Source organism: Gymnogyps californianus, chromosome 2 (assembly GCF_018139145.2).
Source record: "Gymnogyps californianus isolate 813 chromosome 2, ASM1813914v2, whole genome shotgun sequence".
In the NCBI taxonomy this organism is placed as follows: domain Eukaryota; kingdom Metazoa; phylum Chordata; class Aves; order Accipitriformes; family Cathartidae; genus Gymnogyps; species Gymnogyps californianus.
The window spans coordinates 55,636,941-55,652,948 of NC_059472.1; the positions used below are offsets into that span (position 1 = coordinate 55,636,941).

General features: G+C 36.1%; 1 protein-coding gene across 4 annotated transcripts in view; it reads left to right on the forward strand.

The window, feature by feature from the left end:
- PTPRM (protein tyrosine phosphatase receptor type M) overlaps nucleotides 1-16,008 on the forward strand; it is a 486,857-nt gene that overhangs the window by 263,983 nt on the left and 206,866 nt on the right. For all 4 annotated transcript variants that reach the window (XM_050915684.1, XM_050915683.1, XM_050915685.1 and 1 more), the window contains exons 8-11: nucleotides 108-416; nucleotides 3,579-3,688; nucleotides 8,312-8,513; nucleotides 12,990-13,092. In XM_050915684.1, coding sequence (XP_050771641.1) covers nucleotides 108-416; nucleotides 3,579-3,688; nucleotides 8,312-8,513; nucleotides 12,990-13,092 — 724 coding nt within the window. The remainder of the gene's footprint in view (nucleotides 1-107; nucleotides 417-3,578; nucleotides 3,689-8,311; nucleotides 8,514-12,989; nucleotides 13,093-16,008) is intronic.

Consider the following 16,008-nt stretch of genomic DNA (forward strand, 5'->3'; position numbering starts at 1 on the left):
GCTTACATGTCATATTTATAGAACTGTATAACTTCTTATTACTCGTATTACTTACTATTATAATATGAATAAATAATCATACCAGAATTATGTTGGTAATTTTGCAGATCCAATGCGTGGGCCACGCAAACTAGAGGTTGTGGAGATCAAATCTAGACAAATCACTATTTGCTGGGAACCATTTGGATATAACGTCACACGTTGCCATCGATACAACCTCACAGTCCATTACCGTTACCAGGCTGGAGGACAAGAGCAAGTGAGAGAAGAAGTAAGCTGGGATACAGAAAGTTCACATCCCCAGCACACAATTACTAATCTATCACCATACACAAATGTCAGCATCAAATTAGTACTAATGAATCCTGAAGGACGAAAAGAAAGCCAAGAACTTGTAGTACAAACTGATGAAGATGGTGAGTTTTTGTATTTACATATACATATACACTGTACGTGCATACTACCTGATAGTCAATACACTTTTCCATATAAGTGCATGTTCTACTTTCACTAAAATCTGTAACAGATTTTCCACCAACTTCACCAATTTTAAGGCACTAAAGGGTCCATTAAAAGTGTTATAATGATCTTTCACGTGACCTCTAACATCATACATCATTGAATCATTTCTTCATTAAACTCATAACTTATGCTTGAACTATGTTCTGCCTCTTAAAAGTTCCAGTATCAGTTTGAAGAAATTTCAGGTGATTGTCCACAGTATCCTCATGTAAGCTTTTCTATTGAGTGATATGCTCAACATTAAATATTTGTCCTTGATTTGCGGTTTCGATTTTTCTAGCTTTGGCTTGCCAACCACTGGGTGCTGTTAGTTGCTTATTCAGACAATATATTCCATATACAGACTTTGAAATATATGGATATTCCCTTCCTTTTAGTAATTTTCAGCTAAGGTGGGGTTTTCAGATCTCATTTTTTTATTTTGAGCAATAATGTAATTTGTGAGTGTCTTTTTTGAAACATGGACAGCAGAATTGGCTACTGTGTCTCTGTAATGCTCTAATAATATTGCATGAAAAGGTTATACCATCCTCCTAAGTCCTCTGTAATATTATTGTGATTATACATGCAGAGAGTTTACTGGAGCTCTGTTAGCTATGATGCCAAAATGGGACTTCCTCGTTGAATTGGTCATGCACTAGGAACCAGTTTCACCTTTCCAGAACATTCTGTGCTGAGGTATAGCCCTTTAGGGCCCTCTACAAGGGTGCCTTAGTTTTTTTGACCTTGCTTTCAGCCATTTTAAAATGCATACTGTTCAAAGAAACCTTATCAAATGACTGGCATTGCTTTATATAACAGATCTGTCCTCCTCCCATTTTTATCGTCTGCAATCTGAACAGGTATGGGTTTGTATTTTCTTCCAGATCAATGATAGATTTACTGCAAACATGTTGGAAAGATATCTAGAAAAAACTTCAGCAATGATGAGTTCCTCTTATAATAAATACTTGAAGTCTGTCATTTAAACCTATTAAGTCATTTAATATAGGCTGTATTGGTTTTGTGTGGTACTAATTTCTAATCAAAATATATGAGGGAATAAATTAAACAATTTAGGAATGTATAGTTGCTAATGCAACAGATTTGGCAAAGCATAGCTAACAAAAAAATTGTTTAGTTAGAATTAATTTTGCTGTCATCCTCTAATTTTGATTCGGTTCAATTGTAGGATGACAAAGCTAAAGACCTTATTGTTATCTGGGCCATTTATGTATTTTCTCTAAAATTTTGCATAATTTTTTCTTATTCCTGGCCCTCTGGAACTTTATATTATTCCAAGACCTATTAAAAACCAGCATCAGTGGTTGAGAGAATACCTTGGACAAAAATTATAACTTTTTAGTATACCATACACTTGCAGTAAGGTACATAAATCTGGATGTAACACAACAGAGTATACTGACCCAAATAATCATCATAACTTTTCAAATCACACAATCATGTAGGTTACAAGGGACCTCCAGAGCTCATTTAGTCCAACCTTTTGCTCAGAGCAGATCAAGTGAGAGCAGGTTGCTCAAGGTCTTGTACAGTTGAGTTTTGAGTATCTCCAAAATAGGTAACCTCTGCCAGTGTTTGACCTCCTTCATGGCATAACTGCTTGGAGTTCATGGCCTTCAGATAATTTTAGAGGGTTACCACAGTGTTTTGCTATACTTCCCACTTATTTACACTATATTTAATTCCTCTCCCTTTACACAGAAGTCATTAACCTCATGATTTCAAATGAGTTTTGCCAGTTTTCTCCTACTTGGAAGCAAGGTTTAGTGCCCAGACTTAAAGTTGCCCTAAAGGTGTAATCTTACTGGTCCATACAGGACCGGTAAGCCAGTGCAGAAACCATCACCTGTGTCCTTGGAGTTTCCCCTTGGTAGAGCAAGGGACTCTCTGGAGAGCTATGGAGAGGTGATTATGAAGTCTCAAACTGCATAAACTTCCAGACCAACAGCATGGAGCAGTAGGAGGAAGATAGCGCTCTACCAGACCTAGCAAAGGGGTGGAGTCACCAGATGTCTTGCTTGCAGATCTTCCTATTCTTTAACCATTCGGGTAAATCTCAGTAAGGGGTCTGAGAAGTTATTTCAACCACTGCAGCAAGTAGTTTCCGCCTTCTTTCTCTAGCATGTGGAAAATGTTAAGTGTATCTTCTTACACAGTTTGCGGAAAAGTGCTAACCCGTCAATGCCTGTTACCTCACAACAGCCCTGTGTGCATTTTTCTGGAGTTTCTTTTCACATTCCATTGCAAGTGTTGTTACAAAAATAAAATCGCACATACATGTCCGTGTGCTGTTAACACATCTTCTCTGAAAACTGTGTTGAGGTTGGCTTGAGGATAAGGTAATTGTTGCAGAACAAACAGGAAACAGAATTAGATACCTGAGAGCAGTTGACATACCTTTTATCAGAACCTTCTGACATCCCTGACTCTTCAGAGGTCATTCTCATAAATTAAGAGACTTTAAGAAAAATGAATAATATCAGATTTTCAGTCTGGATGCTTCATAAATTCCTTATGTTCACCCTGTTGTAGGTCTTCAGGCCTCATGTCAGTGAGCATCGCTGTTCTATGCAACATGTGGTTCGTCTTTCCAAGCTAACCATTCTAGTTCAGTCTGTTGAAACTATACCTTGTTACTTCAGTGCTTGTCCATTTTCATATATGAATATTTAATATGTTTTTTACTATGGGACAGTAACACTATTGATAAGTAGGTATCACAAGTAGATTTTATTTACAAAAATTTGTATTTGAGATATCGCCTAATTCCTTATAAAAAGCTGCTTTTTCCTTTTGTTTCATCAATAGTTTTTTACGGGAGAAGCACGAAGCTCACTAATTCCTTCTTACGCTGAAGCTGACACATATTTTTCCTTAATGGCACTATCTTGTTAAATAAATCATTCTCCTCCTGAGCTATCCTGGCCTTTGCTTCAGTCTTGGGGAGATAATAGTGGGACAGTTTTTATGCCTCAACAGTGCAAATATTAAGCAGAGTGTCTCCTTCTGAAATTTTTCTCAAAACAGCATTTTTTCCTTTTTTTATCCGTTAGTCCCAAGTGCTGTACCACTTGAGTCCATTCAAGGGAGTACCTTTGAAGAGAAGATTTTTCTTCAATGGAGAGAGCCAGCGCAAACGTATGGTGTGATTACTTTGTATGAGGTACCTAGCATTTTGCCATGTTTTAATTTTTATGTATAGTTTTTGTTTTCAAAAGTGCAAAATTAGTAAGAAAAGTAAAAATTTTTTTTCCAGTTTATGTAAAATGAATCTTCTTTTTGAAGATAGTAGTACTTACAAAGTAATAAAATCAAATATATAATGTAGGAGTGAATTATGCAGGACCCAAAAAGTCCCTGGGTTATCAGCTTTAAGAAAACTGCTGTTTTTAGAACCATGTGATACAGCATTCTGTCTCATAATGTGGATCAAATATTTAAAAGATTGAAGACAGATCTTAGTGAATTTTTAAAAAAATAGGAGACATAACAGTGGTGACAGTCAACATCACTCATTACAGGAAACCTATTGTAATAGAAACAAGCAGGCATAATTAAAAAAAAATCTAGCATTTTTAAATGCAAATTCAACAAAATTGTATGTTGTTAGATGTCTAAAAATCGCTGCTTTTCCTCATGTGGAACCTCTGCCTGAATACCTTTTAGAAAAATTGACAAAAGACTGCACAGATTAAGCTGTCAGACAGTAATCACTGTTAAGCTTCTTACCTGACCTTACTACAAAATTGGTATTGAAATGGTTTGTTTAAAAAAACCCACCTAAATGAGATACAGTGTAAAAGAAAAGTTAAATTGAATGGTAACCTATTGATACTGTTTTGAAAACTATTTTATCGTAGAGGATAAAATGTTATGGAAAAACTATGAATTGATTTTTTATAAAGCTAACTACTTTCCAGCTAGTTCAACAGTTGCCTGTCTTCAGGGATCAGAGTGTTTTAGTTAACGTGTTAATGTTTTTGTTGATGTTAGGCTTTAAGTACATGTGAAAAACACAGTGGTGTATCATCTTACAAACACACATGCATGTCTAATTACATTGCTGAGGAGTATATGCACTGTATACATGCAGTTCGTTCTTAAATGTATATACATACATAACTCCATCAGCTGTAATGGGAGTTGTGCAGGTATATTCAAAGATGGAAAAGAACAGCTTGGCCAGACTTTCTAAGGTAGTCAGGACTGTGCAAGTCTCTGAACATCAAAAGAACCAGTGAAGAGAATATTGAAAGGAAAAGAAAATACTGGTATCTCCTTATACTGTTTATTTAATACACCTCAAAGCAGAGATGGAGGGAGCAAGGCAATCAGTTAAATCAGAAACTTGATTTAATTATTTTTAAAGTAAAAGATACCAACAGACTGATGCAACCAAACTGTCCCTTGTTTTAAAGATGCCACCTCAGTCCAGTCAGGTGGCTGAATATGAACAAACACCTAGCTGATGAAAGCTTGTTTGTCAATACATTTTCTGCCCTGACGTTTGCTTATAAGCCTAAAATATATCACAAAATTTTTATAAATATGACTGGTAAACTACCTGGAGGCCAACAAATATCCACAGTGAATCACAGGGACATTTTACCTATTTTAAATGTACGGTTCAGGTGAAATACAAAAGCATACTTCAGGTATATTTTAGCTAACTGAAGTAGCTCACAGGATAAGATTCAGACAAGTTAGATGAAGTTTAGGTACCTGTGTTTTATAGGTTCATTTAGACTATCCGTGATGTCTCAGTAGGCACCTCTCTGGCTGATCGTTGTGCTGTCAAGGTAATGCATCCAGCACAGCTCCAGATCACCCAAGCTTGAGAAGTGAGGTGTCTAGCTCCTGCCTACGCCTTGTTGCAAGACAAAGCTTAGACAAAAAGGCATCTAAGCCTTGGCTGTGTATACATCAACAATTGTGATCGAAAAAGCATAGCCACTAAAGCTGCTCTTACACAAACTTTTGCCATATTTGGTATGTTCATGAAAACTATGATGCTCTTGGCATTCACCTTTCAGAGAATGTCCTAGCAGATGAGCACTAACCGAGTAAGGGGGAGGCCTAGGTAGGGGACATTTCAGCCTGAGGGATTCCCCATTTCATGATTATCTGCCTGCAGGGGAGTGACTCAGGTGCCGAGCTGCAGCAAGGGGTGAATGCTCCTTCCATTCACTTGTCACCCGCCACTGGGCTGTACACAGTCAGGGGTGAAAGAATTGTAGTGCCAGGAGGAAAGCAAGTATAAGGGTGCCGGGTACTTTAGTCTAGAGTCGAAGACAGACAGCTTGGGTGAGGCAAAACTGCAAGTATGTAAGCCTGAGTCAGACCTAGGAGCGAGGTTGCTCTTTCCAGGGCAAGCTCTTCAGCTTGTAGCTGTTTTTTATAGGGGCAGCCTTAAGAGTACAGCAGCAGACACCTTCTTTCAGCAGGAGGTCCCAGTGTCTTGATCGCAGCAGATAGATGAACTTAATGTGCAGTCCTGAGTCTGCATCCCTGCTCCCAGAGAGAAAGCTCAATCTCACCTCTGTGTCTAGCACTTCTTTACTCTGAGTATAGAACTTTCTATGTTGTTAAAAATCTCATAACTTCATCTGTTTTCTGGGGCCAGGCATTTGTCTTTAGTGCCTGAAGGAGACAATCTTTTAATATATGCGGTGGGAAAAACTGTGCGTTGACGTATCAAGTATTAAAGTATTCATTGCTATTGTGAAATTAAGTGCAAATCCAATTATTTTACCAATATTTAAACAAAAAAGCCTTTAGATGAAGAAATGACATAATGACAAATTATACCGTTTTGCTCCTCTATCACCGGTACAGGTCCACAGTTGTAGGAATAAAGGGATTAGTCCTTTGGGCAAGGTTTTGTCTAAATTTGATAAAAATAGTCAACATCCAGTGAGAAAATGACCCTCATGCCCTTTCTTTTTTCGTCACTGCAGAGCTGAACTGGCATTAGCAATGGTGGACATTAGTTAGAAATTAGTTTAGAATTAGGAATTAGTTTAAAAAAAAAAAAAGTAGGAACAGTCTTACAAGTAGGAGTGAAATACAGAAACAGTGCAAGTTCATTTTAACCAGGCAAAACACTTCTTTTTTTCATGGGTTCTGCATGATCCATGGAAGAATTTATTTCATTACAGAGCATCAACCACTTAGCTATCTAATAACTAAACACTGCAAAAAAATTGTAAGAATCTAACATAGACTGCAGAGTCTCCGATAGCCTGGTATTGTTTTGAATAAAACTTAGGTGAGATTTTGGAAAATCCAGTGAAGAATCATACAAATATAGAAAACAGAGTTGAAGGGAGCTGCAAGAGGTCATTTCGTTCACCTATCTGCAGCAAAACAGGATCAGCTGTTTATAAAACATAGTTGCGATGTAGTTGTCTAACCTGTTTTTTAAAATCTCCAAAAAAGTTATGACCCACTCTCCCACAAGCAGACATAACAACACTTACCATCAGAAAGGGAGATTCTTTTGGGCAATATGTAACCTTAATTTCTTTACTGATAAAAGTTCAGATATTTGGTAGTGTAATCATCTTCTGTCTTCTGTTATAATTAGGAGGATTAGTTGAGCGGTTTTTAAGGTACCTTCAGTTCAATTTATGGATGAGGAGTTATAAAGAATCTGCCTATATCTACCGAACTAATGTTGAGGTTTATCTAGATGTATCAAAGTTTTTATTACTAATTTTCAGCACTTTATTGATGTTATATTAGATGGGTCATATAAACATCAATTTTCATTAAGTCAGAGGTTTTAGGAAATTTCAAATGTTTAAGGTGTGTAATGCCGACACTTAGATGTTTCTATGTATTGTTTTATGTGTCTTCTTAATTATAATGATATGGAATAAATATAGCAAAAAGAATGTCAATTATCGCTTTATATAATAAGACTGTTGGAATTATTTGCATACAAATGAAACTTTAAAAGTAAAAAGGAGGGGTGAATCATTTTTACTTTTTAATTTTTCAATGGATTTCTTATTTTTAAATTCTCATTACAGTGCATGGAAATTAGTAATTAATAGAAGAAATCTGGATCAAGTTTTACTGTGAACTTATATTAACATTTCTAATGAAAACTAAAAATACTGTTTGAATCAAAGAAGGAACTGAGGATACAATATACACTTTGCATGTATTACTTAACATTTTATCTCTCCTTTCCTCCAAATGAGAATCTGACCTAGGTACAATATAATAACCTGAAAAATTCCAAATTAGCAATTACAATAGCTAAGCTTCAGACTAAAATACAAGCTTTACCCATTTTCTGAAAAATTTGCCTTAAGCTGCCCTTATCATCTTTTATGGATAATCTGACTCAGACCAAGGTGTAATTATAGTGAAGTCAGCTGGAACTGGGGGGTACACCTTCTTTTATTCACTTATCTGTTTTTGCCTGGTTGTTTTGGTTTTGTTATTGTTGCTGATCAAAACCAACAGTAAGAGGAATTAAAAAAATGACAAAGTTAAAGCCAACATCTTGAAGGAATTAATGTAAGCCTGAACCCATCCTTTAGAGTTGTAATCTAGCTGCCTCTAAGTCTCTGTATCTATAAAAGTAATAACTCATACCAGTTATGGCTGAGTTGCTGTGTCTCTTCGTGGGATTTTGGATTTGAAGAGTATAAGAGAGTAAGATAGCTTATCATAAAATGTCTGACAGTGCATACATCAGAAGGGTTTACTGGATAAAGATGCAATCTCTGTCCATCTGCTCAAGGCAGTTTATAACTTTCTTATTCTTTTGCAGATCACCTACAAAGCAGTCAGTTCCTTTGATCCAGAAATAGATTTATCCAATCAAAGTGGACGAGTCTCAAAGCTAGGAAATGAAACGCACTATCTCTTTTTTGGACTGTATCCTGGCACTACCTACTCTTTTACTATCAGAGCCAGCACAGCTAAAGGCTTTGGACCTCCAATCACAAATCAGTTCACCACTAAAATATCAGGTATTTGATTAAAGAATATTATTGTTTGCTTCTGATAATGACATGGGTAATTCTTTTGTTGTTTACTTCTTCTTTAGGATTTAACAAGCAGCAAATTGAAAAAGTAAAATACGTGTTCATCCCTGAAGATGTCAAAGTGACATATATTAACATATCTGAAAAACTTCCAAGTGCTTAAATATTAGCTAGTACTTTGAAATTCCTGTTCACAACTGTAACTTATCACCCAAGAAACCCTATGAATTATGTGACTGCAGTCAGTGCCAGCTGCTGTTGCAACATTTAGCATAGGGTTTTTTGGACATGAGGATGAGGGTTTCATTCAGAGCTTAGTCAGCCTTGACATGATTCTAAATTAATACCATAACGGTGCTGGAAAATCTCTTTAATGAGCCATAAACAATTGAGAGTAGAGCAGAAATACTATATGTCTGGCGCTCACTTAGAAAGTGTAGCTAACTGCCAGCCTGCATATGTTCCTAGCAGGCGTGTGGACTGAAGTCGATATGAAACTGTATTAGACAAGAACATCAGGACTAGTGGTTTTCAGGTAACAGCAGCATGACTCTGTCACTTCTGCGGATCCATGAACAATATTTTAAAGTCCTCGCAGAGGCAGAGGAACACTTCATTTCTCTAGCTGATGGGATGCAATACTATTACATCCTCTAAAATGCTTATATAATTGATGACAAAATGTTTTGCGAAGTTATAGTTGAAATCCCTTTGCTCTTCACCTCTCTACGCTCATCTTGGGAATTAAACTGACAGTTGAACTGTGGCCCCTTGATAGTGTTTATAGAAAATTGCCTTATCTATTTGTGGTCAACTGCTTTTCAGAAAGGATAAAGGAAAGCACTTGGGTGCAAAATCTTCTTTCTCTTTTACTGTCATTCTGTGTACTTTTCCTGATCACTCATTTTCTGTCCTCACTGGAATGAAAAAAAGTAACAAGTGTTAATCAGAAATAGAGCAATTTCTTTTTTGTTCTTATAGGAAAGGGCAGTTAATGCAAGGTGGAAATTATTGTCAATACAGATGTTGGTAGAGGAAAAAAAAAGTTCTTAATTTTCAAGTTAGAAAATTATTGTTTATAGAAAGTCTAAACATAATTAACACTGATCACTAAAGATGGGGTTCATTTTCCATCCCTTTTCCTATACTGAGCAGAAACTTTCTCTGTCAGAAATCAATTTCTGACACAGCAAGACTTGATATGAGTTAGGATGGCAGAATCAGCCCTTGTTAGAATGAGGAAGGAGGGAGACTATTGAGAGTGGATGAGAATCTGGACACTTGGGAATAGTGCTGGATCTTAAATTGTTGTTCTTTGCTAAATTTGATATGTCACCAACTAAAACTCATTAGTGTGAACAGACATTGCAGGCATGCTTGGGAATGAGGCTAACCTCCAAGCTACCATGTGGTGAGGTTCTGCAAGCTACCTTGTCTGCACCCCAATCTCTCGTTACGTTGTGTTAGTTACTGTACTAACAGGGAATGTTTATGACTTGTCCATGGGTAGTTAAAGCCAATCTCCTGATGAATTTAAAATAGAAGTGGAATGCATACATTTCTTAGTATCATTGAAAAATTACAACTGAAATTTTAGCTGTTGAATATGGTACCCTCTTTGCAGTGCTGTTGGCCTGTGATCTCATTGTCTCACTGTAAGGCTTTGAGGCTCTTGAGGTGGCCAGTGCTCTTCATTTTGGAGAGATGTGAAACAAAACTGCTGAACATTTATACATGAAAGTTTCACTATTTTTTAGAATTGAGGTGGCAACAGTGAATTCTGACCAATTTCTGAACTGAGTCATTGCATTTTACTTTGTCTAACTCTAGACTGCATTCTCATCTGAATAAAATACTCTTAATTTCCTGTCTTAAGTGTTTGAGTAGTACTATTCTGTACTGTAAATAGTTGCCATGTTATATTCTACAGTTGTGTGATTGGCACTGATGGATGAAGTGATCTGTATGTAAATATGTATTACCAAAAGCAGAGCTTGTAGCAGTGCATGCTATCAAAATTGATGGGCACTCTATTAGAAGACTGTTTTCTGTTGCATATAGCTTTGTGAAAAGTCAGCTGTGCAGGCTGAAATTTTATATGCTGCCTTTCATATTAAGAAGAATTTCATCCATTTCAGGAACATGGCTGACATCATGAAAAATTCTGGTGACTGATACATTACTGAAGTGCTTTCAAACAGGCATTTAAATATTTAGCAAGAAGAGAGACATTACTCTGAGCCATCACTCTGAAAATCTGTCCAGATTTGGGCAATTCGTAAATGTGGCAGTTTGCACACAAATGGTGGAACCTTGACAGAATTGAGCAGCGAATGTCACCGTAGATGCCATACTAAATAGAGAGTCCTTGCCTGTGTGTTCATCAACTCAGTGTGGCCCAACACAGATAGAGAGTCTCTAAGGACCTTACCTTTTAGTGCATCTGAGCTTTCTGCTGCTGAAGACCAGGGTGTGCAGTTGCAAAAACTGTGAACAGGAAGAGTATCTCCTGTTTTCTCTGTTTATTGATAAGCTCATTCTTTAGATGTGGGCTGTGTGGAGGAGGAAGAGTCCTAACCTAGAGAGGAGAAAAGCGTAAGAATAGATAATGTCCAAGTATCTGTGCAGAAGAAGAAAAGTAGCCAGGACTAAAAGGTGGGACTGGGAGAACCACAACTCATATCCTGGATGGGAAGACAATTTTGGTGGAGGGAAACTAAGTTTAGTAAAGAGTGCAAGTAGGGACCTAGGAGTCATAAGTTAGGAAGATTACAAGACTTGTTAAGATGTGGGCAGGAGACTAAGGGCAAGAAATGACACTTACAGTGTTCCAAAAACGTTCAAACAGCTTTTTGGAGATTCAGTTACTCTGTGCTTCCCTTATTTTCAGGATGGTCAACTTGAGAATGGGGCATTATGTGAACAAGTTCTGGATATTCAAAACTGCAAGACTGAAATATGTGAAAATTGTGTCTGAATCTTTAAAGTTCTGTGTAATATTATGCCTTTAGGCTTCTCAAAGTGGGTACCCAAATTACTTAAAATGATTAGACTAAATGTTTGTGCCTTATATCCAGGACTGTAAACAGAATAAAACACTCTCAGCTTCCAAGGTTTTTGAAGATTAATTTTTTTATTTGTGAAGCATTTCAAAACTGGTGAATATCAATGAAAAGCGATGAAGATGTTGTTAATGTTTTCACAGCAGTGAAGAGTTGTGGACAAAAGTGTTAATGCAATCCTTACTTGGATAGATAGGGCAATATGGATAAAAGAGAGAAGTTCATGTACCTTTCAAGTAGATGCAGCTACTACTGGGAAGGTGAAAAGGATTGGAAAATACACTTGAAAGAAAGACTCACATTGTTGGAGCTATTTAATTTGCTAGAGGAGCGTAGAGGTTGATATTATCTGTATGTGGAGCATAATACACTCTGAATAACTTCATCAGTATGGTACACAAAATATTCAGTGGCTGGAAGATGAAGCTAAACAAGATGAGATGCCAAGTAGGTCTCCACATTCAACATGAAGTGTAATTAGCCATTGGAAGAACCTGCAAAAGAAAAGATCTTCTCCCCCACCAAATGTATTTTCTTTTTCAAACAGGAATTAGTTTAGGGAAGTTCACTGCCCTGCATTATTCTTGTGGTCAGAAAAGATCGTTGCAATGAGCACTTCTTGCTTCTGTAGCCTTTAAATCTGTTAATTGTGTATCATCATTAACAACTGGACAATAAGGATACAACAGACTGTTAAACAACCAATTAACCGAGCAGCCTTCCATTCAATATAATGATAAAAATGCGACTACATGATAGCACTGAAAAAAGTAGCGACAGTAAAAGACAATAACTGAGGCATCATTTGTTTTAATCACAACTGTAATTCCTTAATGAAGACACAGTTTGCAAAAGTGCTATTGAGTGTGGCTTCACACTAAGATAAGCTCCAGTGGTGATAATCCTGCTTCATTATTGTAAATTATGTCTGTGGTGGACAATAGACCCAGGACAGTTACAGCACTAGTTAAAATTCCAGGAATGACAAATCCTGAGAGTGCATCCTAATACCACTGACATACTGAGAAAGCTGGGCTCAGTTTCAAAAACTATAGTCACGTCAGCATTCACATTTGCAGATACTGTTCTTGAGATAACTTTTCATTTCCAAGTCATGGATTCTCAATACTTTCTGCAAACTTACTCCTACTAGTATCTGTTTCCTGTCTTGAAATTGGCAGTGAGATGGGATTTCTTTGTTTGTTTGTTTGTTTTTTCCCTGAAGTTATTTAACAGTTGTCTCACACTTGTGTTGTAAAAGAAAGCATATTAGACCTACAATATGGTCTTTATATTTGAAGATGTCTTTAAAATTACCTATTCAAATAAAGATACAGCTCTTGAAAGAAGAAATACAGGAATAATCCTTATTTTTGCCTCTTTTCTTTTCTTATTCTAGCACCCTCTATGCCACCATATGAACTTGAAACACCTTTGAATCAAACTGACAGCACTGTGACAGTCTTGCTGAAACCTGCACAGAGCAGAGGCGCTCCTGTCAGGTACTGCGGGAAAAATCTTTATAAAATTAAAATCCAATTGATTAATTTCTTGAACATGTTTTCTGGGGATTTTCTACACAGCAATCAGTGTCTAAAATCATGTCTGTATTAGCTCTAATTAAATTAAATACCTGAAGAAAATGAAAGTGCTTTGATGTTGAGTGTTCGTGTATTGTTTAGAGGATTTGATCCAGATGCAAGTGGCTTGTTCTTTGAAGATAAGGAACAAAGCCATAGTTCTGTTGTGTGGGTGGCTTCTTTAAGGTAATTGCTTACTGCAGTGTTATAAGTTCAAGGGCATATCACATTTTTTATGCTGAGCTACTGTCTTTAATATTCAGTCTTCCTGTTTACTTCACAGATTTAAGATAATCAACTCTTAGTAAGTTAGCCAATTTAAACAATATGTACTGTAACATTCATAAACTATTTACATTCAATTGACCACGATAGCAGAAATAAAAAAAAAAGTCAACCTGGAAAACCAGTAGCTCAGATTCTTTAGTGTTATATAGTACCCGTTAATGAATTTCCAGTTTGCAGAGGTTTATTTCACTGCCAGATACACACTACTGTGTAAGTTCTTCATTGATTAGAATAAAAGATGCCTGCTTTTCAGTGAAGAAAACAGAGGAATGGTTAGATTATTTTGAATGAGAACCAGTAATGAGCTCAATACTCTGAATAAATGAAAATACAGATGAGAGAAATACAGATTTTTCAGAGGTTTAGGATGTTTTTCTTTTTGGCTAATCATATATCATCAAAAATGGTTAATTATTTTGTTACTGTAAGAAGAGTTTCCACCTATAGTGAATGACTATCAATTATTTTCATCATGATGCTAAGTTTTTGGTAATTTCTGTTTGTCTGGGAAATACAGATCTGGTATACTTGTATATGCATGAATGAAAATACGTGTTCTTTGGATTTCTTCAGAATATTCAATGTTTCATATAATCAGGTTTTTTACTTTGCAACTTATTCATTGTTGCATTCTGTATTATATGTATGTAGGTCTGCATTTAGGAAATGCCATCCTGTTGGTCATTCAGACAACTTTTTAAAAAGACAGTGTAACACTTTGGGGAAGTCTGAACCAGCTGAGAAAAAAACAGAAAGCAATTAAAGCAGATTTAATGAAACTGTTTGATTTAGCAGATTAGATTAGAAGCAGAATGATTTGATGTTTGTCTTACTTTATCTCACACAGGTATAGTGTAGTCCTTCTGAATTCAAGCATCTGGATTAAAATAATACCGGTTGGAGCCATTGCTGTTTAAACACAAACGTATTAGACCATTCATAAAAAGACAGTTTCATTCCTTTTATCTGCATCATGAACTAAAGATGATTGACTCCTATAGCAGTAGTGACACATGAGAAACTTCACTGACAATAGAAAGGAGCTAGTTAGGAGATTAAAGTGTGCCAAATAAGGGGATGAATGGTTAGGAAAATAAGAGGAGAGATTTAAAGTAACATGAAGCTATGGAACTGACAGATGAACACACAGCAGCAAATTTACTGAGGTCCTTTGCAACAGGTCTTAAAATAAAATGAATGCTGACTGCAAACATAGTGAAAATACTGAGTGAAGCAGAGAATGAAAATTAAAGTAAGAATTTCTTAATACTTTTAACATTTTTATTGTGCATTACACTCTTAAGCACACTGTCATTGCATAGCTTGCAGAACATGTTCTGCATATGGATTTTATCATCTTAATCTGTATTCATTGGGTGTTGACAGTTTAGTCATACTTCATTTATGCACATCACTAAGCAAGATGCCTTGTCGATTGATTCTGCTACAACTACCAGCTTGGTTAATGCAGATTTTTGAAACTGCACTAAACTTGCAGTGTAAATGATTGTTGTTGGTTTATTGATCAACACATCAGCCATGTCACATAAAATTCTTTAATTCCTGAGATGGGTAAGGAGAGCACAAATTCTACCATTCAAGTCAACAAAGCTAATACCTGAGGTCATTCAGAATTCCAGCTGTTTTCTGTGATTAAATTCTTTTTCTCTACTTAAATATGAAAAGTCCTGATATCTTATACCTTATTTAGAATCTGCACACAACCACCACAACATAAAAGGAGAGAAGGGGCAGTGCTGATTATTTAAATGTTGATTCAAAAAGCAGGCTTTATAGAAATGTTCAGGAAGCTCTGTTTACAATGATAAAGTACACATTAATCATGAAGGCCAAATGGCATTCCAGGTTGTTTTAGAATTCGTAAGACTGGACATGATTAAAATGTATTTTGTCAGAGTTTCAATACAACAAGTACTGCTTGCTTTGTCTTCAATTTCAGGTCCAGCATGTTTTATGGCTGTTGCTGTGTTTATTTCAAGGAGATTATTTTGGAATTATATATGTTTAAAGCAGTAATGCATTCAGTAATGATGAATGTATGCCTTTCTTTAACAGCTGGCTAAGCTATTTTGATTTTTAGAATTATTGTAATTTGCAAGGCTTTTTTTTTTTTAATTTAAGATGATGGCTCTGTGGAAATTGTGTAATATATGTCTTACTGTGGATGTTCTCTTTTTGTCAAAGATATGTGTATGTAAGAGTCAGTAAAGTTTTAAAGAATTTGCATAAAAAGCTTACAAATGCAAGTATTTTTTCTATGAGGGCTCTTCAACATCTATTGAGGGACTCACTCTTCCAAGGCAGTATCATTTGTACCTTTTACTTCTTCAGAGCAAGTTAGCCTGAAGTTTGAAAGACCCTGGGGCCAAATTGTCTGCAGGTACATAGATTGGTCGGTTCCATATACTTCAGCTAAGGAATGCTAATTTATTGCAAAGATCTGGCTCATACACAGAAATGAAAAATATAATGCTCAGTGACTGCATGTATTTAGTGTTATTTATATATTCATCTATGTTAGAAAGAGCT